General features: G+C 52.9%; 2 protein-coding genes across 5 annotated transcripts in view; one reads left to right on the top strand and one right to left on the bottom strand.

The window, feature by feature from the left end:
* NOL4L (nucleolar protein 4 like) overlaps window positions 1–5168 on the top strand; it is a 65415-nt gene extending 60247 nt beyond the window's left edge. For both annotated transcript variants that reach the window (XM_054980009.1, XM_054980008.1), the window contains exon 8: window positions 951–5168. In XM_054980009.1, coding sequence (XP_054835984.1) covers window positions 951–1153 — 203 coding nt within the window. In that variant the 3' untranslated portion in view covers window positions 1154–5168. The remainder of the gene's footprint in view (window positions 1–950) is intronic.
* Window positions 5169–6778: 1610 nt separating this feature from the next.
* ASXL1 (ASXL transcriptional regulator 1) overlaps window positions 6779–23327 on the bottom strand; it is a 35161-nt gene continuing 18612 nt past the window's right edge. For 2 of the 3 annotated variants that reach the window (XM_054981867.1, XM_054981869.1), the window contains 10 exons: window positions 21755–21863; window positions 21188–21308; window positions 21014–21111; window positions 18504–18597; window positions 17465–17605; window positions 15957–16120; window positions 15765–15861; window positions 13813–13918; window positions 12418–13003; window positions 8018–11443 (listed from right to left, as the gene is read on the bottom strand). In XM_054981867.1, the coding sequence (XP_054837842.1) occupies window positions 8528–11443; window positions 12418–13003; window positions 13813–13918; window positions 15765–15861; window positions 15957–16120; window positions 17465–17605; window positions 18504–18597; window positions 21014–21111; window positions 21188–21308; window positions 21755–21863 (4432 nt within the window). In that variant the 3' untranslated portion in view covers window positions 8018–8527. Of the gene's footprint in view, window positions 7716–8017; window positions 11444–12417; window positions 13004–13812; window positions 13919–15764; window positions 15862–15956; window positions 16121–17464; window positions 17606–18503; window positions 18598–21013; window positions 21112–21187; window positions 21309–21754; window positions 21864–23327 lie in introns of those variants that run through there. The other variant, XM_054981868.1, reaches the window with a different exon arrangement.

Raw genomic sequence — 23327 nt, 5'->3', positions numbered from 1 at the left:
AGTGAACCTCATGATTCCTTCATTGATCTTGCCCCTTTCCCCCACTCCCTCGCCCTTTCTGGCTGGGTGCCTGTTTCAGAGTCCTGGTTTGCATGATAATATACTTCTGCAGTCATGACGTTTTAATGTGCCCCCCTCCCTTTAAACCAAGCATTTGCCTTCGTCTGTAAACCAACATGAAATGGCGAAATCGGAGCTTACTTTGTGATGTCACAGGCCCCCCGCCAATCAGAGCTCTGCACAGCCCCTTCAGCATTCCAGAGCCAGAAGGCGCCACAAAGGCGCTCAAGGGAGGCTCAGAGGGACCCCTGGGGTTTCACGCGGGGGTGGGGGGGGGCTTGACTTGCATCCTTCAGAACGTGCAGCTTGCTTGCTCGGCCCCGGAGCAGCCTCGTTCCAACAGCAGTCAGTCCACAAGCAGGTCGTGAAGCCACTAGCCCTCTCCTGCTTTTTCCTCCCCTCAGCCGCCAGCCTTCAGAGGCGTACTTGCCCCTGAACCCCGAGGGTCTGTTTAGCTATCCCGGCCAACATCTCCCCTGCAGCTGCCTGAGTGTGTGTAGAAATGTGTGTCCTTTTGGCTACCTCGGTTCAAAGTGGCTTCGGGTATTTATATTAAAAACCATGAACAACCTGACATCAAAGCCAAGATGCCCTTCCACTCAAACGAGGAGGCGGTTTCTGCCAATCCCACCCCCCACCCCCTCCCGACATCCTGGAGTGGCTTCGGGGTGTGCCCAAAGGGATGCAACAGAAAGGGAAGGCCCCATTTTGCAAGCACGGTAGATCCGGGCCATACACTCTGCGCAGCACAGGGGCCGAGGAGCGAGCCCTCCCTTGGTATCGCCGAGAAAACCTTGCCTTTGACTTGGCTCCTGAGAGCTGCCGCTCGCAGCGGGCGCCCACCAGTGTGCAGGGCGTCTTCTGACCCACCTCTTGCTCTTTGCACGCAGGCCCAACTGACCTCAGCATGAAGAGCGGTGCCTCCAGCACCACCGCCCCAGCGAACAGCACGAACAGGGGGGTGCCAGCCGCCCAGCTCAGCCCAACTGAGATCAGCGCGGTGCGGCAGCTGATCGCTGGCTACCGGGAATCCGCGGCCTTCCTCCTCCGCTCTGCAGACGAACTGGAGAACCTCATTTTGCAGCAGAACTGACTGCTCGCCTCCCTGCGGCTCCTGTGCCAGAGGACGCTGTCCACCTCTTGTATGAGGCTCCCTTTGATAATCTGCTCAGGACTGGCCATGCCCCTGCCCGCTGACCACCACCAACCCGGCACAGGTTGTTGCTTGTCCCAGGGTGGAATCCAAAAAGAGCCAGGTCTCTCCTCCAACCGGGGGCCTTTGGAACCCTTCTGCACCACAGCAACTCCACCGTCGAGAAGGAGCCAACCCTGCAGGGATATTGGACTGTTGGGGGGTGGGGGGGGATGGAGCTACAGGCATATTTGGAATTTCCTTTGTGGAGTCCAGCAATGATAGGAACCTTTTCAACACTCCCCACCCCCACCCCCACCCCCCAGGTTTCTTTCAAGTCTTAGGAATTGCATATTTATTGAGAAATGGACCCTTCCCCGTTCCCTAATCTCTCTTTCCCCTGTCCCCTCCCATAATTTATTTTTCTGAGAACGAATTCTTGAGTTTGTACAGATTTACTATTTGTGTGTCTGTTGGAGGAGGAGGAGGAGGCTGGAGCTCAGAAAGTCGCACATTCCGTCCAGCCCACTGGTCCGCCCCCAGCGGGCTCAGCCAGGGCAGATGTTGCTCTCCTGGCAGTTCAGCTGGCAGCGAATGGATGGCTGCCACCAAACGAAACCAACCCCAGGCCTTGGCACGCTCTTTCTTTCCTCTACCCAGCTGACACCTGCCCTGGGCTCCCTCCTGGGTCAGAGATGAGCCCCCGTCTGGACCTCAGCTGCTTTGAGGTAGGAGGACTTGCTGTGGCCACTTTCATGGAAAAGGAAAAGCCTCTGGGGAAGACCCCTCCAAAGGCGGGGGGGGGGCCCTGCCTGCCTTCCTCTTCCACACACTACCTCACCTTGCATTGTGGGTTTTTTCCAGAACTGGCTCTCACTGGTGCAGCCGCAGGGGAGAGTCCAATCCATAACCCTCCAGGGGCTTAGCAGGTCAACCACTCCGGTTTGTTCCTTGCCGCAGACACCAGCCATGTCTCAGTGCTCCTTGTGTGGGGCTTGCGCAAGGCAGAGCCCCATTATCAATGGGAAGAACAAAGCAGAAGGCAAAAAGAAAGCAAAACCAATCTTCAGGCCATTCCAATCTTGTTTCACAGAACATTGTGAAGAAGAAACGGGCAAAGTAGTCCCCTGAGAAGCGCGCGCACGCGCACACCCTCCCCCAGGGGTGCCTGATGTGTGGAAAGAGACTGAGCCTCTTCCTCCCCCCCTCCCACAGGATGCTCTTGCCTCACTTGGTGCAATACTTACCTGTGCTGCTAAAACAGGACTGAGGACAGCAGGAAGCCACGCGGAGCTCCTCCAGAGCCCAGAAGCAGAGCCAGGCGACTTCCCTGCCCTCCTCCGCCTCCCTTTCCAACTTACTGAGAAAGTCGCTGCTGAGCCACTGCCCTGGGAGGGGGGGGGCACCGGGGGCAGGAGCAAGCGCTGCCGGGGCTGCTGGCAGGCAAAGGCTCACCGTTGTCCCTTGGCTCCTGGGCCGCTTGCACAGCCTCACCCACCACCCACCCCACCCAAGAAGTAGGGAGCCACAGGGCTGGTGGCCTCAGCAGGCCCGTTTGCCAGACCTCCTCTGGCTCGAGTGCCTTTTCTTAGGAGCACTGATGTTTTGCCACCTTAATGCGAGGCAAGGAAGCAGCACATTCCTAAACCTCACTGATTTGGAGGCCAGTTTCGTGTGCTTGTGGCCACGTGCGGGGTCTCCTTCCCTGGAAGAGAGCTCTAGATCAGGCTGTTTAAACCCTTCCTATGCCCCCAAGAAGTTCTCAGGAACAAACTCCTGCCAAGCCTCTGACGTGTTGATCGTTGCTGCTCTCCTCTCCCCTGCAAGAACCCGGCCCGTTGCAAGCCCACGTTTGCAGCGTTTCTCCATTGGGAGCGACAAGCGGAGGGCTCGGTGCCAGCTGGGGGTGGGTCCGTCTTTTTTAACTAGGGGTCCTCCCCCACCCCGGCTTCCCAGTTTCTCCCCAGCAGTGCAAAACCAGTCTGTGCTGGGCCTGCTCTTCCTCCTCCCAGCTTCGATTTTGTGTAAATATTTGTTGTTGTGTGCGCAACAGACCTAGTGCAAACCCTTAGCCACACACCCACACCCAACCCCCTTAGCATTAAGCGTGGCAGAGACAATCGCTGTCCGGATCCCCCCAGTGTCCGACTCCTTGAGGGCTGCCTTCGGCTTACCCGAGGATCTCCCACCCCCAGGAGCGCATAGCCATGAGAGAGGGGGCTGCTTACCCAGAGGCTTGGGACGGAGGCGGCGGCGGCGGCAAAGCTCTGTGGGTAGAGCCTTTTTGAGGCTCGACCAGTTTGGAACTTGGCTTCACGTGGACCAGTTGCTGCTCTTGTTGCTTAAGCCGCTGGGAAAACCTTTCGAGGCTGGCAAGCAGCTGCAGAGAGACCAGCAGGAAGCCACGCGGAGCTCCTGGCCGGCCACCAGGCTGGGTGGAGTTTGGCAGTGTCGCCTCTTCTTGCTAACTCCCTTGTTAGGTGATGGAAGCCATTTTTGTACCCTCTAGGCGCTCTGATGTGCAGAGACCCTCTCTGCTGGTAGGTAGGGGCCTGCCTTTCTGCCACGGGAAGATGGAGCCCACCAGCCTCCCGCATTTGGAAAGGAAGGAGAGTGGCGGGTTGGCAGATCTCCTTGGAAAATGAGCACAGAGGAAGAAATCTGCGCCCTGGCTTGCTCCTCCTCTCCTGCCCCCAGCAGCACCCTACGCCCAGGGGAAGGAGTTCCCGGGCCTCCGAGCAGAGCTGCCTATCCCTTCCTCCGCCTAAGGGCCATTTTCCTCCCTGGGGGGCTGTACCATTTAGTACCAGTTCATTTACAAAGAAATGCTGCTTTGAACTCAGAGGGTTAAATATAATTTTTGATTTGTAACTTTTTGTAAAACTTTTTACAAGATAGCCTAGCAATTTCACCACAATACCAACTTGCAATCTGTCCCTGGTCTGATTTTTATATCATTTAGTGGTGCTTTTAGAACGTTTGGTTTGGTGGTGGTTTCGGAGCTGCGCGAGCCGCTCAGTTCTTCGCCTGTATCTACCTAAGACCAATGTGAACCTTTGTACTTTTTTGCTCCCGACTTTGGACTCAGTGAAAGTGTACTGTTTACATGTACAGAACTCCCAGTGCCGCCACCCCTTCCCCCACCCCCACCCCCTGCCAGACCTGCTCTGGGTGAGGAAGATGCGCCACCTCACCTCGCTCATCTGCTTAGCACAGCCACAGACTCTTCTCCAAATTCCTTCCTTCCATGCGCCGCCTGGGAGGCGCTGCAAGAAATTGTGGTTTGCACAAAAGCCACCCCACGTTTCCTTCAAGTGGCCAGGACGGGATAACGTGAAAGCGATCAGCCAGGACCCCCAACTCAAGCCGTACAGTGGCACTACTATTTGGTCCCCAGTGGCCACGGCCCAAGACAGGGAAGCAGTTCTGGGGGGCGGGGGGAGACCAAGGAAGTAAGGCCACCAACCAGCTCAGCTAAGACAAGCGACGCCAGCTCAGCGCGTTCCGAGTCCCAAGAGGCCCATATTCTTTCCACAAGACCCTATAGAAGAAGCAAATGGCACTTAAAAACCAGCTTGAGAAGGCGACACTTTATTGCTGGAAAAGGCCTTCCTGTCAGGCACCTATGCAACTCGATGTGGCTCTCTTAAGCAGATGGCGCTTCCTCCTCCATGCGCTACAGAAATTCTTGTGTTCTATACAGTGGATCTTTCCCCAGTAAATGTGGCTTAATATTTTAATTCTTAGAACGTGTGTTTGTTCTATGTGATGCAACTTAATTCTGTTCTGTTTGTGGAATGAGTAGCACAGGCCAACCTCCTCGCCCCCCTTCACTTACTTAAAAGACCAACGAGCTGTTTCAACCCAGCCGCTCTTTCCATCCATGGTATTACTTGCTAAATGCACTGATTTCATAAGTACGTGAAAAAATTTTTGAGTCTGTATATCATATTATAAGACTGAATCTACTTAATAAACACTGTATAACAAAGCACGTGTCTTCCATCACTGCAGGGCTGCTCTGCCTCCAGCCCCCAACCATAAGTGGGGGTGGAGGGGTGGGTGCAGGGCTCAATGGTTGTATACCTGCTTTGCATATAAAAGGTACCACATACAACCCTCCATGGAGACAGATCAAGATGGGTAGCCATAAGAGTCTGTAGCAGCAGCAAAGAGCAAGAATCCAGTAGGTGTATCTGGAGAAGGGAGCTGTGACTCACAAAAGCTCCTACCACAAATTTTATTTGTCTTATAGCTGCTACTGGGCTCATTCCCTGCCTGAGGAATAAGCACAAGGGCACTGCGTAGTAAACCAGAACTGAAAATCAACCTCCTGCGGTACCGAAGTCTAACCTTAAATATACAACCTTTATATAAGGAGTAGTGACACACAACACTTAAAGTAGGTGGCAATAACACAACACAGTCCTCAGTACTCAAGTCAGTTCAAATTAAATAGGAAGGTGTTCCAGAAGTCTCAAGTTGGACTCCCATAAACAGGTAAGCAAAGAGGTCGCTTACCTGTTTATGGGAGTCCAACTTGAGACTTCTGGAAGACCTTCCCATTTAATTTGAACTGACTTGAGTACTGAGGACTGTGTTGTGTTACTGCCACTACTTATATAAAGGCTGTATATTTAAGGTTAGACTTTGGTACTGTGCCTTTAAATTTCCCTGCCTGACAAGTCAGAGATGACAGCAACTCCCAAGCGTGTCATCTAAACCAGGTCTCCTACCCAATGACCAATTTGAAATCTTACTACCTTCTTCCCCACACCCTTCTCCTTGCCTGACGGGATCAACCTCACCTCAGCCACAGCAAACTGGCTGAAATAAGAAAACCTTAACTGGAAATGATTTGCTCTTGGGTGTAATCAGAGCCATACCCCACCTGCCCGTGCAGCAACCTACAAATATTTTTCATTGCTCCAGTGGCTTTCTGTGGCCAAAGTAGAAACCGCCTGATTTCTTTCCAAAGACAGAGTGGATGCCTCATACTAAAGCCCCTGGGAAAGCAACCCATGGAGGTAATGCGTGGTGGGCCACGCTCACCCTGACTTACATGCTGCTAGTCCAGCTGTGCAAGCAATGAGCTTGAGGGGTACCAAGTGAAGCAGCTGCCCAGCATCCGTCCAGTGACTGCAGAACCGGAGATGCAACAGGCAGTGCCACAGAAGCTTCTGCAAGAAACACGGGGCAAGCAGAGCAGCCAGGGACCCTTGGATTAGGACTGGGAACCAGGGACCCGGTGGCGTCACTGGGGCAAGGTGATGAGCCAGGCCTCTACTGCTCTTGCCATCAGGCACCACCACCACCCCTTCCCAGATCGCACCCCGCAGAAGACGGCACTGCCACAGGAGGCGGCCAGGGTGAAAGAGTCACACCCGGCTGCAAGTGAAACACTTCAGCAAAAGGGGGCAGCCACCTCCCCGCCCGTTGCAAGCCACCTTCACTGATGCTCAGCCCTGGTTTCGATGGCTTCGAATAAGCAACACGTTTTGGTAACAGCCTTTTGGGACCTTTTTCTTCTCTCCTCCCCACCAGGGGGGAAGCGAAGGCAAGGAAGATCCAAAAGACAAGTTCAGGTTTTCAAAATGTTTATTTTTCCAATACCACAAGGGACATACAACACGAGGGGTTGTCAGAGAGGACACCCTCCCCCCCCCCCACCAGACCGGCATGAGTCTGTACACAACAGCGGCCCTGGAGGATGCAGAGCAAGGAGGCCCCATTCTGCCCCCATCTTTGGTAAGCAGGTTTCAGGCCATCAGCTTAGTTGCCCTTAATACCACAATTTGTTTCACTGTAATCTCTCCCCCGCCCCCGCCCCCCCCCCCACATATCCTACTAAAAAAGCTGCCACGTTGGTTAAGAGAGTAAACGTTTTGGAGATGACGAAGCCCCAATTTTTAACACTTCTACAGCTCTTAAGCAAGGAGGTCTACAGTTAAAGAAAAAGAGGAGCCCGGTCAAGGAAGAGGTAGGTAGGAACTCAAGACAGGAGGAGGAAGAGGACGAACCCTCGCTATCCATTCGCATTATTAAGAACAGAAAATTGGCTTCCTCCCTCAACGCCTCCCCCCCCCCCTCCGAAAACCCGTCATTTTCTAGGAGCTTCCCAGGGCAGGATGAGCTGCCTGCTCACACTCACTAGCCAGAGACACCCCCCCAGGGCATTTGCCTCTACAACACTCTTCGGCTTCCACAAAGCAAAGGGTTGGGGAACCCCTTGGATCAATTCTGCCGGCAGCAGCAGCACAAGAAGCCTTTTTTTTCAGCCTCTTGCATCGGGAAGGCTCCCGGCACCGGACTTAAGCACCAGCGCTAGCAGAACAGATCCAGGCCCATACTTCTGAGCAGGAGGCATTGGGTGGGCACGACGAACACGGCCCACCGCCATCCCCCACCTGGCACACTGGCATGAGGCAGGACCAGCCTCAGGCCAGGCAAGGCAGAGCTCAGCCGCTTGGACTCCGAATAGCAACGAGGAACTGACAGCACTTGGATGCAACACGGCCACAGCCTGAAAAATAAAGGAATCTTTAAAAATGCTTTATGTACAGAACACTCATTTACAGAAACTGGCCAGTACTGTGTACAACATATAAATACATGATCCAACCGATGCATAGAGGGTACAGAGGAGCTAAACGTTTCACTTTTTACACTGAAGAACAAAATTTTTATATATATATATATATATATATATATATATATATATATATATATATATATATATATATAAATATATATAAATATATATATATATATAAAAAGTTGTACACAGTCTGCCTGCGACAGCCGAGACCCAGAACTCCGCCCCCTCCCCCCCACACACCACAGCCCACCATTCCAGCAGAAACTGCTCCTCCTCTGCCTTCCAGCTACGATGGCTGCAACCCTTTCCTTGCTCCTTGGATGAAAAGAGCTCTCAAAAATGTGGTTCCCCACCCCCACCCCCCAAACCAGGGGGAAGAAATGGCAGAAGGGAAGAATGGAAGACACTGTTTTTGCTCCACTCGAGCAAAGCTGGAACTGCTTTAAGTCCCTTCTAAAAAAAAAAATGGATTATGCCGGCTCCACTTTCCTAGGGATAGAAATCCTCCCTCCCACCTCCCAAGGGGCTCATGGGACATGAGGGCATTAACATGGAAACAAATCCTCCAACACTGGATGGTCCCCGTGACCCACTGCCAATTCTAGCAGGCAAACCAAAACACACAGCGTTAACATTGCCTGTAATATGACCAGAATGATACGGTGTGTACAGGTTCCAGGATCCTCATTAGCAAAACACACTGAATATACACCTCCTCCTCCCAGGGCCTTAATTCATCATCTCACCACAAGGCACAACACACACAGCTTGGAGGGGCCGATACAGTCGTCATGGCAGAATGCCCCACAGCCCTTACACATGATCATGGCTTTAAGGCGGCACGAACACTTGAGTGAAATTTCTTCCATGCCGCTGCTGTCGGCGAACATCTGCGCGGAGAGAGAGACACCATGGGAGGCTACAAAGTTTGCCTTGTGGCTTAGCTGCATCATGCTCTCTGCAAGGCTTCTGGGAAAGACTGGCGTGTTGGAGGCACAATTAAAGCCAGGAGAATTCAGCTGCAGCTTGGAAAGCTTCCCATAGAACGCCTGCTTGATGTTCAGCTGCGAAGGGATGGAAGAAGGTTCCAGGGGCTGGGGGACTCCCTTTCCCAGCTCTTTCGGCAACTTAAAGAAAGGAAGGTCCTTCACCGAGGGGGAACTCTGGAGATGCTCCATCAGATCCGCAGGGCTGGGCGGCGCCTCCTTCCTTTTCTCCACATTCCTCTTGGCAGGACCAGAACATGCCAGAATATGCTTGTTCTCAACCCCGCCGCTGCCAACATGCGTGCGCTGCTTAGGAGGCCAGTCCTCCCTGACGGCTTGCACGTCAACTCCTGGCGCGACACTCTTTGGAAGAGGCAATGGCTTGCTGGGCCGTGTGCCCGTAACGGGACAGGGCTCCAGCCCTTTGGGGGGCTGCGCCCTAGAAGTGATGCTGCAGGGGAAGCTGGAACCAAAGACCTTCTTCCCGTGAACGCCGTGGTTCTTAGGAACGGAATCTCCACTGAACTGATCTGGACCCAGAGCGGCGCTGCTGGGAGGAAAAAATCTAGTTGGCTTTAGCTTCTCTTGGGGATTCCCACCCAGGGTAGATGCTGCAGATGTCTTTTGCAGCAAGTCAGGGGCAGCTGCAGGCTCTTTTTGACCTTCACAAATGCAGGGAGAGAACAGCCCACCCCTCAAGCCCAGCTTCTCCGGCTTCTGGGTGACACGCGCCATTCGGCCTGCGGCGCCTGAGCTGGGACTGAAGTCGGGGCACGTCTCTAGGCTGTCGGGTTGTTTTTCCTGGCTCTCTCTGGGTAAGGCTGCTAGGCCAGGAGCGCAATGCCTTTTGGGGGAGTCCCTCAGGGGAGCAGGGTGTCCATTTCGGGTTGCCTCCGTCGTGCCCAGCGGCTCAGCCTGAGGGGGCCCCTGGGCACAGGAGCTGGCCCTCCTGCTCCCCGACTGGGGGCTGCAGTGTTCTGCCGGGCCCACCTTTGAGTTGTTTAGAGCCCCTGGGAGAACAGCCTGCAGAGGCAGACTCGCCTTGAGCAACTGCACCACAAGGGGGCTGTTCGCTTCTACAGACAGAGGCCTGGAAGTCCTCAAGGGTGGCTGCGGCTCTTGGCTTTCCACGTCAACACAGGAAGAAGATCCTGCAGACTGCTGGGGAAGAGACCGCTGTGGCCCCCACTTTTCTGGCCGACAGGGATCAACAGGCCCCGCTGCTGAAGGCAAGTCTCCCATGGGCGTGCAGAAGTCCGATCTTGCAGAACCATCAGCTTTGATCCTGGCATAATCCTCCAGGCCGCTCTTGCTGGGAGCAGCCCCGTCTCCTTTAGCCTGGTCCAGCTCTGCATTCTCATCAGTCAGCTCAGCTTCCAAGTCGGACGCTGTCTCCGTCGTCTCACTCAGCATGCTCCTGGTTTCCTCGTCGCTGGCGGGGCTGGTGTTTTGCATCACTTCCAGCTCTCGCACACCCATCTCCCTTCCGGCTGCCAGAGTCCCCCACTGAGGAGGGCTGCTGCGGGGGGGCCCTGCACCAGAAGAAGCAGTTAAGCCACCCGGCGGTGGAACGGGTTTTGTCTGAGAAGCTTCGTCCTCATCACCACCACTCGGTCTCTCTTCCCCATGCCACTGCCGTGTCACCTGAAGCGGGGCCACGTGAAACTGTGGTGCTGCGTCCTCCATCCCAATAGCGCCCGAATGCCCTGGGTCAGGGCGATGCTGCCCCGCTGGAAGTCCAGTTGCGGGTCTCTCCTCCACATCGGCTGCCCCCGGCTCTTGGCTCTCAGGTGCTGAAGCTGCCACAGGGCTGAAACCACCAGAGGAGTTTTCCTTGCAGGTCAGGACGACGGGATGAGCATTTCCACACCCTTCTGCTCTCAGGTTATCTCCAAAGGCATTGACTGGCAAGTCCTCTAGCCAAGGGCCACTGCGATGGATCCCTGGACGAAGTTCTGTTCCTTCCTGCTGATGAGGAGCCCCCTGAGAAGCAGCACCTGGACACTGCCCACCGCTCGTGTCACTCGGGAGATGTCTAAAGTGGCTGTCTAGTGCCACCATGGCTATACAATCGAGGGGCAGCTTGGCCAGAGTGCCATCCGAGCAGCTGCTTCCAGAAGCCTCGGCAAGGCAAACAGCGCCTTCAGCTGCAAGCGAGGGCAGGTCAGCCGTCTGTCTCAATGGTGTGGCACCCTCCGCTCTGGGAGGGGAGGCCTCTTTCCCGTAGGTGGGAGAGTTTGTGCTCACCAGCTCAGAGACAGGCAGCTCTAGGTGGGAAGGCGGCAATAGCTGTGTTCGCTGTAAATTTGACAGACACTTCCCGCGAGCTCTCTTGACCCTCCAGTGCTTTGGGCGGTTACTGGATTGCCGGCCTCTGCCACCGGTGCTGCCGCCACCACCACCACCGCTGCTGCCGCCGCCGCCGCCTTTGTCCGGGCTGCTGCCTCCACCTCCTCCTGGCCCACCCCCACCTCCAATGGCGGAGGCAGGAGCAGCAGCCTCTCGCTGGATCCTGCCTTGCAGAGCACAGGCCTTACAGTCAGCAGAGGCCGTGGCCCCGGCCCCGTCCTGGCTGGAGGGCTCTGGATTGGGGATAATCCGAGGACATATCTGGTAGGCTGGCTGACCTTTAACCACCCAGGGGGGTTTGATGCGGGAAAGTTGAATCTGAAAGACAAGCAGACAAGAAGTCTCACTCAACGTCTGCGTGCTCACACGCAGAAAGCCCCTCCGGACCCTTGTTTCAGAACTGCCGCACGCTTTTAACGCTATGGCAGCTCACGGCCATCTTGGCACCCTGGCATTTGATGGGAATCTGCGTCCTTTGTTGTATGCCACTGAGCTTACCTACAGTGGCCCTCCTACAAAGAATTCTGAGAATTGCACACTTTTAGAGATCCTTTGATTCCTCACCCCGGACCTTCAGTTCCCCAGAGCACTGGAAAGAACTGCTAAACCAGTTTTGTACTTTATTATGCTTTAATGGATTTAATTATTCTTGAGAACTACCTCAGACTTTGGAGAGAAAGTCTACAATGCTTCGAGAAAGTGAATGTGTATGACGTAATTGCCAAGGGACAAGATTTTCAAGCCATCTCCTTTCACACCTTGCCAAGTGTGGGACACAGTGGCCAGGGCTAACAGGAAACTCAAAAGATACCCATCAAGAAAGGGTGAGAAGAGGAGCAGGAAGGCAGCAGGCATGAAGATTTTACGGAGCAACAACAGCGAAGTGAGACTGTGCCATCTATGCCCCAAACACAGCTGGCCTTGAGCCGAGCCCAGATGAATGGTGGGTACAAATACTTTAACCAATTAAGGGAGCTCCTGCTACAGCAGAGCAAAGGAAATTGCTGCAGCACTACAGGGAAAGCCCAGGGGGATTCTTGAGGCCTGCTCACTGGGGGGAAACCTGACTTGCCTCCCCTGAGACAATCAATGGCCAAAGCTGCTCCCTGCTGCCTCCGTGCACCTCACTCCTCAGCGGTGACCTAAGCACGGGCAACCTTTGAGGGCCACTAGCAGGAGCAAGCCACCCACTCCCTTCTGGGACCCGGGGGCCAGAGGTCCCCACACGCTGCTCTGGAGGGCTCTGGTCCCACCCGCCAACGCCAACTATCACAGACAAGACTCTTCCCTACCCGGATGGGTGGGACTTTGGGCTCCTCTTTGGTGGGCTGTGGCTTTTCTGGGTGAACACTTTCAATTGTGTTACGAAAGGACTGACGATCTTCAAGCCGGGGCTTCTTCTCGGGGAAGGAGGCAGAGGCAGCCTGCTCAAAGCACTTTCTCTTCTGCTCCTTGGACTCCAGATCCTGCGACTCCTGGGGCAAGCTGGGAATTCTGCTTGCTGCCGTTGCTGTCGCCACATCATCTCCTTCACTTGGAAGCCGAGCAGCCTCAGGTGGACTCTCCGGCTTCGGACTGGCTTGGCCCCCTTCGCGTAAAGCCACCTCTGGTTCCACCTCTCTAGGACTGGGGGGCTCAGGCTCCACAGATGACGCCTCTTTGGCACTCTCCGCTTGCTCCTGCTCACGCGGCTTATACAGGCTCCTTCGGGTTCTGCTTCGGAGCGAGCGCTTCTTGAAATGCCCGTCCCGCTGCCGGGTGACGGGGCCACGCTGAGTCCTCACGGGGCCACCTGGGGCAGATGAGGTACTCCCATTCTTCGTATCCTCGAGTTGCGCCGAGTTCTGCTCCAGAGGTTCCTCTCTGGTCAAGCCCAACCTGTGCAGCAGTGACAGAATGAGTTAGGCGACTGTTTTCATAGGAAGGAACGTGAGTAACATGAATGCTTTACAGTAAAGAGCCCAGGAGCACCTTTAAGACTAACCAACTTTACTGTAGCATAAGCTTTCGAGAACCACAGCTCTCTTTGTCTGATGCATCTATTTTGTAGCTATAGACTAACACAGATAATTCCTCTGGGTCTACGAATATATTAGAAATAAGAGAACAAACAGGGTGTAGACCAGCCATGGGGGTGCTCCACAGAGTCAGTCAACTTAATCTTTCAAGGCACAATATGGACGGCAAGGAAGGCGATGCCAACGCGCCACAAGGGCTTAGCTGACACCGAGCCACCTGTGGCCTGGGGGGAGACTGGCACCCCCTTCCGAGGCTGCCACCATCGTCACTGGCAAGTCCAAATCAAGCACCACAAGAGCTCTCTGCTTGGACCTGGCCCAGGAAGCGAGGGCTGCACCTTGCTTAGGTAACAAGATGCCCCCAACCAGCTGCGGCCACAGACACAGTTGAAGAGATGTGATCATTTCAACATGAAATATAACCCGAAAGCGCTTGCCCGCTCTCGTTTAAGCACCCCAGTGCCTTTGCACTCACAGGCCGGAGCACAGGGGGACAGGAGGTCCCCTCCTCACTAAGCAACTGGGTGGAACTTAGCCTGCGTGTCGCCCCCCTTCTCTTCCGAAGCAAAGGAGAGCGTGGCTGAAATGCAAGCTGAAAACAGAGGGATCCTGGAACGTTGCCTGGATGTGGAAGCGAGCGGGGCACGAAAGACCTCAACACACACTTACTTTTGCCCATAGTAGTCCTCAAAGAACTTCTCCTTCCACTGTTCCATTTTCTTCTCCTTCTCCATTTCCTGTCTTAGGCGAACTTGCATTTCATGAGTGAATTCACCTACAAAAAACCAACAGGCTTGAACGTGCTGCTAGACAAGGAGGCAGGCGGCCTCACCAGAGGAATCCAGGGCAAAAGCGACCCACCCTCTGCACTCCATCCGGTGGGCTGGAAAAGTGGATTCACCCTCCCCCTTAGCCTTGGCAACGCTGGCAGAGGATCAGTATCAACTGTGACACTCTCTGTCCAAAAATGGCCACACTGCATTCGGAGAGTTGCAGAAAAAACGGAAACCACCAAATATGTACAAACAACAGAACGGAGGAGATTTGCTTAATACAATCAGTGAAGGAGAACCAACACAGAACAAAGCTTTAATACCGACCTGAGTAAGCTGGACTGACTTTCAATGAGATATAGCCCCCCGCCCCCCCAAGAGTCAGAAATTTCCACACAAACATAAGCTCTATTGATTGTATTTGCCACCTTAACCCAGGGGCTCCTCTTAGGAATGCTCTCAGTTTGCACAGAATAAGGCAGAGGCCAAACAAGGTCGCAGCCTACAAGAGGTTACATAATACCGTACCCCCCAACCCCCCCCGCTTGGCAAGTGTTCACAGGTTCCTCAGTCCACAACCCAAGAATGGCCTGCTGGTAGCTCAAGGGTGCCTCCCCACCCCCCCTCCCCAAAGAAGTCACAGCCAGAACCTCTCCCAGGAGCCTTTGCTCAAGTCTGGCTTTATAGGGCCAAGAAAGGAAAGGCAGCCAGAAGCAGAGGCGCCCACCATCAGCAACAAGCACCACGCCTGCCAAGGAGGAAGTGGCGGCCCGGCAAGCTTAAACACGCTGTGGCCGCCGCTGCCTCATCCACCCGACGGAGGGGAGACGGGGAAATACCTCCCTCTCCCCAGCATCGGGTGGATGAGGGGCTTAGTCCTTCACCCAATGGAGGGGAGAGGGAGGAATTCCCCTGTCCCCCCTCCGTCGGGTGAGGGAAGCGGCGGCGGCCCAGGAAGTTTGAACTTGCCGCGCCGCTGCTCACTGGCCCGCTGCCGGCTAGACAGGGGGATCTCCCCCGTCTCCCTGGCATCGGGTGAAGAGGAGGCAGCGGCGGCAGGGCAAGTTTGAACTTGCCACACCGCCGCTCACTGACCCGCTGCCAGGGGAGATTTGGGAATTCCCCCTTCTTCCCGGCATCATGTGAAGAGGAATCTGTGCGGGGCGGGGAAGCTTCCATGTGCTCCAAATCTTTACGGAGCTTATTGAAGTGAGCCGATAAGCAATTTCTAAAGTGGCTTGTCGCTTCGGGAATCGCTTATTTCTGACTCTTTTGTCCCAATTTGTAAATCTTGTTTTGCTGCACACCCCTTGGTGTTAATTTCCTGCAATGTGAAGGGGGTTGGACTAGATGACCCTGGATGTCCCCTGCAACCCCTATGATTCTGTGATTTTCTGGCCTCCTGCCTGCTTTGGTAGGCTCTGAGTTGGTGGCAGCTCTTCTGGTTTCCAGCACCCAAAAACATTGCTGCTGAAAACCAGAGGAGCTGCAGTCCGGCTCCAAACTCCCAGAAACTGAGATACGCTCTTTCAGATGTCTCCTTCCAGCTGTGGAAAGGAAGTTTGGAAAAGCAGTAGGATGCAGGCACCAGAAATACAACACAGGCGCAGGCGGTGGCATAAAAGGACAGCCCGAAGACCTCGTTGAGGCAAGACCTGAAGTCCAGTGGCTTTCGAACCTGGCTCCCCCCAGCACCAGCGGGGCTCACGTGGTTCCACCCCAAGTGGATTTCCTGACAGGCGTATTACATTTCCACGTAGCAACCAAAGCAGAACACAAAGGCAAGTCCAAGCAGCCCGCTCTGCTCCAGAAGCCCAGGCGCCACAAAAGGAGAACCCGCACGCTCACCGTCCGCCAGTCGCTCGCGCCAGCTCTGGGCAGCATGGGTGAAGAACTCGTTGTTCAGAGCGCTTCCGCTCAGCCGCATCAGCCCATCCGTCCCAGCCTGCAATGAACAGAGCACAGGGAACGGGCAGTGGGCGTGGCCCTTCTGGAGAAGAGGCCTGCCGCTCCGAAGGCGTGGCAGGTGGGGATCCATACCTGCCTGTCCACTTCAGGGAGGAGGAGCAGGAGCTGCTGCTGGAAGGGCAGGGGCAACGCGTTGAAGGTCCGGGAATTGATCAGTGCCCGCAGGTTTGTGTTGACGAGAATGGAGCCCGGCGTCTCAAAGTCTACATCATCTCCCCTGTTCCTCTTCATTTGTCCTGCAGTTTCCAAAGACCAGAAATATTTACAAGCCAACACTCTAGAAACGCCCCCCCCCCCACATATGCACACAGGCCCTTTCCACACCACTCACCTTCATCCGGAACGGGGTGCAACGTCGCGAAAAAACCACGGAAGATAGCATCTTCTCGCGCAAGTTTTGTGCGACGTCATGCAAAACTCGCACGAGAAGACACTATCTTCCGCGTTTTTTTTCGCGACAGTGCACCTCGTTCCAGATAAAGGTGAGCGGTGAGGAAATAGCCATACACAGATGCAGCCTGTTGAAGGATTTCTCTAAAAAGAACGGCCAATCCGCACCAGCCTGAGAAGCAGACAGAGGGTGCGCCAGAATAGCTTCCGAATAGCTGGAAAGCGCACGGTCCTCACTGCAAAACATCCAATCCACCTGCCCACACAACAAACCCACAATTTCAGAAGCCGACAATCACAGCATGCAGTGGCAGCCATTAACCAGGCTGGCTTCAAAAGGGGTTTAGGCACATTCGTGAAGGATGGGCTCATCAGTGGCTATCACAACCTTAGATCCAGAGGAGTTAGCCGTGTTAGTCTGCAGTCGCAAAATAGTAAAGAGTCCAGTAGCACCTTTAAGACTAACCAACTTTATTGTAGCATCAGCTTTCAAGAACCACAGCTCTCTTCGTCAGATGCATCGCCCGCTTTTGATAACCACACCTCTCATTGTCAGACGCATCGTCAGCTTTCAAGAACCACACCTCTCTTTATCAGATGCATCGTCCACTTTGGTCAGATGCATCTGATGGAGAGCTGTGGTTCTCGAAAGTGGGCAATGCATCTGACAAAGAGAGCTGTGGTTCTTGAAAGCTGATGCTACAATAAAGTTGGTTAGTCTTAAAGGTGCATCTGGACTCTTTACTACATCACAGCCCTGATGGCTAAATGAGACCTCCGTCACCCTAAGTAGCCTCTCTCTGAAGACCAGCTGCTATGGGGAAGCAGCAGGGGAGGCTCTTGTCTTCTGGAAACACCTGGTTGCCGCCGTGAGAAACAGAATGCTAGATGAGATGGAGCGTTTTTGCCTGATCCATCAGGGCTCATGTTGCCTGCCCCAGAATGTGCAAATAGAGCCACTCACGAGTGCTGACAGTGGAGCCTCCCCCCGTCTCATGCAAGCAGCAGGGAAGAGAGACCTCGCTTCTGGCAACAAGCCCGTCCTCCTCTCCCCCACCCCGATCTAAGGGCAGCAGCAGCATCTGCTTACAGCACCATGGAGGAGTGGGATTATGGGGGTATGACTTGAGGAACTTGGACAGCTTTCTAGCTCTGGGACCAATGCCGCTAAGGACACTGGGTGCACCTACCGCCAGCGGGTTTTCGGAATCCTCTGAGCAGCTGGGGAGGGTCCCTGGCAATCTCTGTCCTGCTGCGCACAGCAGCGCTGCATGGGGCTGACAAGCTGCTGCTGCTGCTGCTCTCGCCACCTGCTTGTCTTCCTGTCAACCCTAAAAGAAATGCACAACAGGGTGAGAAGCAGAAGCTCTTCTGGGCACGAGCTGCACCAGGGAACCAAAAGAGAGACAAGTGCTCCTGAGCATATATACAGAGCACCACAGCTCCCTCAGGCTCCTCATCTGTCCTGCTGCAATCCCAGGAATATTGAGGAGGAGAAGGAGGGGATGGAGGATCTGAGGTGGGCCAGAAGAGGCCCAAGAAGGGCAGGTCCAATGGACAGGTCAAACAAAGGCTGTCCAGATTTTAAGCTGCTCAGAACAAGAGATTTTAACATAAGCCTCCTGTGTGAAGACCCCCTCCCCCTCCCCACGAAGAGAAGAACTGGAGCTAGTGGGATTTCAGCACCTGGGGACAAGAATCACTTTCTAAAGTTAGATCAAGATGAGTAGCTGTGTTAGTCTGTCTGTAGCAGTGGAACAAAGCAAGAGTCCAGTTGTACCTATAAGACTAATAAAATTAGTGATAGGACATGAGCTTTCATGAGCCACAGCTCACTTTTTCAGACACAAGAAGTAGTGACCTGTGGCTCACGAAAAGCTCATACCGTACCACTAATTTTTTTAGTCTTATAGGTGCTACTGGATTCGTGCTCTTTTCTAAAGTTAGTGCAGGTGCAACAAGATCATCCTTTTTGCTCACCTTTCCCTGGATGATAAAACTGACTTCTAACATCGGCCTAATCCCCCTCTCCCCGCCCCCACCATTAAGCATCCTTAAGTTGAGGCAAAATAGGATTTTTCCCCCCTTTACTGCTGCCAAGCCAGGAGATGCCCCCTTTAACTTTGAAGTACACATTCTGGGTAGGTTTCACAACCCTGTAGGACAGGCTCTGGGGAGCCATGCCGGTTCATCAGCCCAGGGGTGGGAGGGGGGGGGGGGCTTGCTTACCTGATGAAGTTTCCATGTGAGCTCCATTTACTTTCAGGGGAGTCAAGACTACACGAGGAAGCATCATGCCAGTCTTCTTCTTCTGTTTGCTTGTCTGTGGCGCAGAGAAGACCCAGAGACACAGGGGTGGCAGGTTAAGTATTGACACTGCCAAGCAGCTCCAGAGCACAGCTCCAAACTCAGCCACCCCACCCCCAGCCATCTAGTCTCAGGGAAAGGGACACCTGAACTCCTTGGGCTACTATAATTCTTTGTTACTGCAGAACAGCCAACATTTGTGAATTCTGGAAAGCATCACATCTGAGCTTGGTGGCTACATGAAAGGACATAAGAAGGACCAGAAAAACGGCTGACCAAGCAGCAGGACTACTACAGATGCTGCAGAGGTCACATTACTACTACTTAAGTCCTTTGTGTTACTTTTCAAACAGTGAACAAGCAAATGGACACAAATATACTTTTATCAAATGTCCACAACATTAAAAGCAATCAAGTCACAAACCATTAAGATATGTATTAGAAGTAGGGGTGTGCACTCCGAAAATATTTGGGTTTCCTGCTTCGGGTTTAGCCGAAGCAGGAAAAACATTCGGAAATACCCAAAACTCAAAGCAGCAAGCCGCTTCGGATTCAGGTATTTGAATCGCTTCGGAATGCTCCATAAAGATTCGGAGCATTCCAACGTAATTCAGGGGGCTGGGTTTTCTCCCAGAACCCCCACCCACCCCCTCACCCTCCCACTTAGCCCCCAAGTTCCCTCGAACCCTCTTACACGGCCCTTTAAAGGATCCCCCCCCTGCCACCTGATAGTTTAAAGGGCCCTTTCCTGCCACTTGCAAGCGGCAGTGCCCTTTAAACACCCCAAACCCCACAACCCCCAGCCCCCCATGGCTCTGCTGCTGCGGTGGTGAAGGCCACAACCCAGCAGCAGTGGCTCCGGCCTTCTCCACCGCCCTGCAGGCCTGTGCAGAGGCGGAGGAGGCCAAAAAGGCCCTTCCTGCCCCTCAAATGGCCGTCACAGCAGCCATTTGATGGGCAGGAAGGGCCTCCTCCACTTTGTTCGCTGATGGCTGGGGGGGGGGGAGCTTAATGGGTAGAAGGCTCCATGCGCCGTTCACGCAGACCATGCTGGCCCCAGTTCGGAAAACCCAAATCTTTACAGATCGGGTCCAATTCAGGCATTTTTTCCGAATCGGAACCCCGATGCACACACTCCTAAACAGAAGGCCTTCTGGCTAAGGACTGGAAGAGGGGCTTCCTGTGTCAAGATTCCACTATCTATCTGCATTATAAGAAGTCAAGGTTTTTAAAAAAATCTCTAGCTGTCTTGTTGAACTGGGTACCGCAAGAATGGAGGCAGATCCCCCTTTTCACTTTTACATTTCTCAAGAAACTACATTCTGAATGTTACAGTGCTGTGCACAGAATATAGATAATCTACATCAAATCTAGTCATGGCAGTAGAAGCCAACGTAATTTATTTTTCATTTCCAGAATCAACCAATCCTCTCCCCTCCCTCCCACACACAAATTCAGCAAGCACTCTTCTCAGAAGTCACCAGACCTTGTCCAGAATCCTGAGTTTAGGATTCAGGCCACTCTCTTATGTACAACTTCCCCCAAGGACTTGATTTGTCTGCAGCTCCAGTCCTCATTTGCCAGTCCCTGACCTATCATGCCATATTTCCATCTTGTCCATCGAAAGCAGGTTTTACAGGGACCACTGCACGGCCAAGTGAATGGCAGGAGTGGTATGCAATGGCACACGCGGTACACAGATTACTGAAGTTATGCAAGAGGCAAACCATGTAAGGAAAAGATTCTGGGCACATTTAGGCTAATCAATTCTTACAGGACTGGAGTAGGGTGGGGGTGGGATAGAAGATCAACGTATTGACAGCTGTTAGATCTTTATAAGGATGTTAGAAAAAGTGAGAATGAACAATAGACGCTATATATTGACGAAGGCTTTCACGGCCAGAGAACGATGGTTGTTGTGGATTTTCCGGGCTGTACAGCCGTGGTCTTGGCATTGTAGTTCCTGAGGTTTCGCCAGCAGCTGTGACTGGCATCTTCAGCGGTGTAGCACCAAAAGACGGAGATCTCTCAGTGTCACAGTGTGGAGAAGATGCTGGCAGGTAATTTATATCTACTCAGGAAGGTGGGTTTGGGCTGAGTCATCCTGTAAGAGTTTCCCAGGGTGTGGAATGCTAATGCTTCACTGTATCCTGAGGACTTACCTGGATGTCCATGAGAAATTGACATTCTAACTGTATCTGAAGAAGTGAGCTACAGCTCATGAAAGCTCACACCCTACCACAAATTTTGTTAGTCTTGCAGGTGCTACTGGACTCTTGCTCTTTTCTACTGCTAAAGACTACCTAGGACCCACATTAAAAGGCACACTTTTCCTTTGTCAGACATTTAGTACTCAGCTCTCCTTTTGTTTGAGTGCGCACGCTATGAAGTTCCTAACGCAGTTCTTCCCATACAGCGCCCGAGGCTCCTACCTGTGAAACTGCTCTGTGGCTCTCCCGTAAAGCAGGTGTGCTCTTGCTCTGGGGCTCAGTGGAACAAGAGGCATTTGAGGAGGTTTCATCTAAGGATACTGGAAAGGAAAAACCACCCAATTAACATCCGTGCAACGCACAAGCCACTCAAAATGTGGGCAGACGTACACTTACCATCATTGTCGCCGCTCACAGTGCTGGCTTCGTTGGAGCCGCTGCTCTCAGCATCGACGGCGTCGTCCAGCTCCTCTCCTTCCGGAGCAGACAGGCTCCGAGACCACTGCACAGCATCTTTCTAGAGGGGCCAAGCACACCCTTTTCTCAGGGACTAGCAAAGCAGGGATTAATGCGGTTCGACTGAAGAACCAAAAGGAACCCAGAAGGGCCAGTTTTTAGCAATTATGGTAAGTGAGCGCATTAGCCACTCTGGTGAACAGGAAAATAAAACCAACAAGCACCCTCGCAAAGCAGTACGCGTGCCAGATTGGCAGGTCTTACTGCTCTGATACTTGGAACACTTAATGATACTCTGCGAGAAAGGAAAACCTATCTGGATGATCAGAGAGTTAGGCAAATTCACTGCACTAAGCCCATGCACCCAAAGTCCAGTGCAAATGAAATCCTAGAGCCATGCTGTATACGACCCCTATCATGAGCTGGATGCTGAGCTCATACAATATTCACCAGCCAGCTAAACCTTCATGCAGCCCCTGGACTGGAGGAAGGGAAATCTGGTCTTACCTTCAGGCTGAACAGGCTAATGCGCCCAGGGAGCTTGTAGAAAAGTCCATCGCAGCTCCTTGAATTTGAGTGGAGCATGGCGTTCAAGCAGGCCAGGGGGGAGGTGCCACTGAAGAGAAAGGAAACAGAGCTCAGACACAGAAAGCTTTGAATTATGCCAAGTTTCGGTATTCCAGCTATGCCAACCTAATGCTGCCCTGGCACATGTGAGCACAGTATCGCCAAGGCGATTTCAGTCCTATTTAGATGACAAGCACCACATCCTCTTCATCAAATCCCCAAGTGAAAATAATTACTATCAAACCAAACCAAACACCCAAAGAGGAGACTCTGGGCTCAGCTCCTATAGGCAGCAGCGGGTGCCAAAGATGATTTTTTCTGGGAGTGCTGCAGCTTGGTATGTAGATTCCTTTTATCTATTACTGAATTCTACCGAGTAGTTTTTACTTGCCTGGAGGCCTCTTTTAGAACTATTTTCTCAGGCAGTAATATGATACTGTCATCCTAAAAGTTTTCACAAACAATACTATGGCTGTATTGTCGAAGGCTTTCACGGCCGGAGAACGATGGTTGTTGGGGGTTTTCCGGGCTGTATTGCCGTGGTCTTGGCATTGTAGTTCCTGACGTTTCGCCAGCAGCTGTGGCTGGCATCTTCAGAGGTGTAGCACCAAAAGACAGAGATCTCTCAGTGTCACAGTGTGGAAAAGATGTAGGTCATTTGTATCTACTCAGGAGGGGTGGGGTTGAGCTGAGTCATTCTGTAAGAGTTTCCCAGGGTGTGGAATGCTAATGGCGGGAGGCTTCACTGAATCCTGAGGAGGTTCTTTTGCATATGGATTGGTGCTTGATGTGCTAATCTTCTCTGCAGGGCTATTGTCGGGTGTGGACAACAAAACACTCCACACCCGACAATAGCCCTGCAGAGAAGATTAGCACATCAAGCACCAATCCATATGCAAAAGAACCTCCTCAGGATTCAGTGAAGCCTCCCGCCATTAGCATTCCACACCCTGGGAAACTCTTACAGAATGACTCAGCTCAACCCCACCCCTCCTGAGTAGATACAAATGACCTACATCTTTTCCACACTGTGACACTGAGAGATCTCTGTCTTTTGGTGCTACACCTCTGAAGATGCCAGCCACAGCTGCTGGCGAAACGTCAGGAACTACAATGCCAAGACCACGGCAATACAGCCCGGAAAACCCCCAACAACCATAATACTATGGCTGTGTCTGCTAAATGAGGCATTGCAATGTAATTCTTCTGGAAGGACTTTTAAAGGTGATATTGACTGATAGCCAAAGGAGTATCAAATGGGAATTTATTTCAAAAATCAATAGGCTATGCATTTTGTATCTGCAAAGTGTACTGATTCATAAACTGCAAGTTAGCTGTGCTTTACAGACACACTTTCTTCTGCCTTTCTTCCCTTTTTGGGTCTTTTTACACAATTGCAGATGTCATTACAAGAGGACACAGTTAATAAAAACAGAACTGAAAGCTGTTCTAAGGCCAGATTTTCATTCTCAGAAATAAAACCATCAAGATGTTTTTGAGTTTCAACTTGTCC

The sequence above is a fragment of the Eublepharis macularius genome, chromosome 5, assembly GCF_028583425.1.
Source record: "Eublepharis macularius isolate TG4126 chromosome 5, MPM_Emac_v1.0, whole genome shotgun sequence".
Lineage (NCBI taxonomy): Eukaryota > Metazoa > Chordata > Lepidosauria > Squamata > Eublepharidae > Eublepharis > Eublepharis macularius.
The sequence above is the reverse complement of the archived record's forward strand: the minus strand, read 5'-3'. Positions and strand labels throughout refer to the sequence as shown.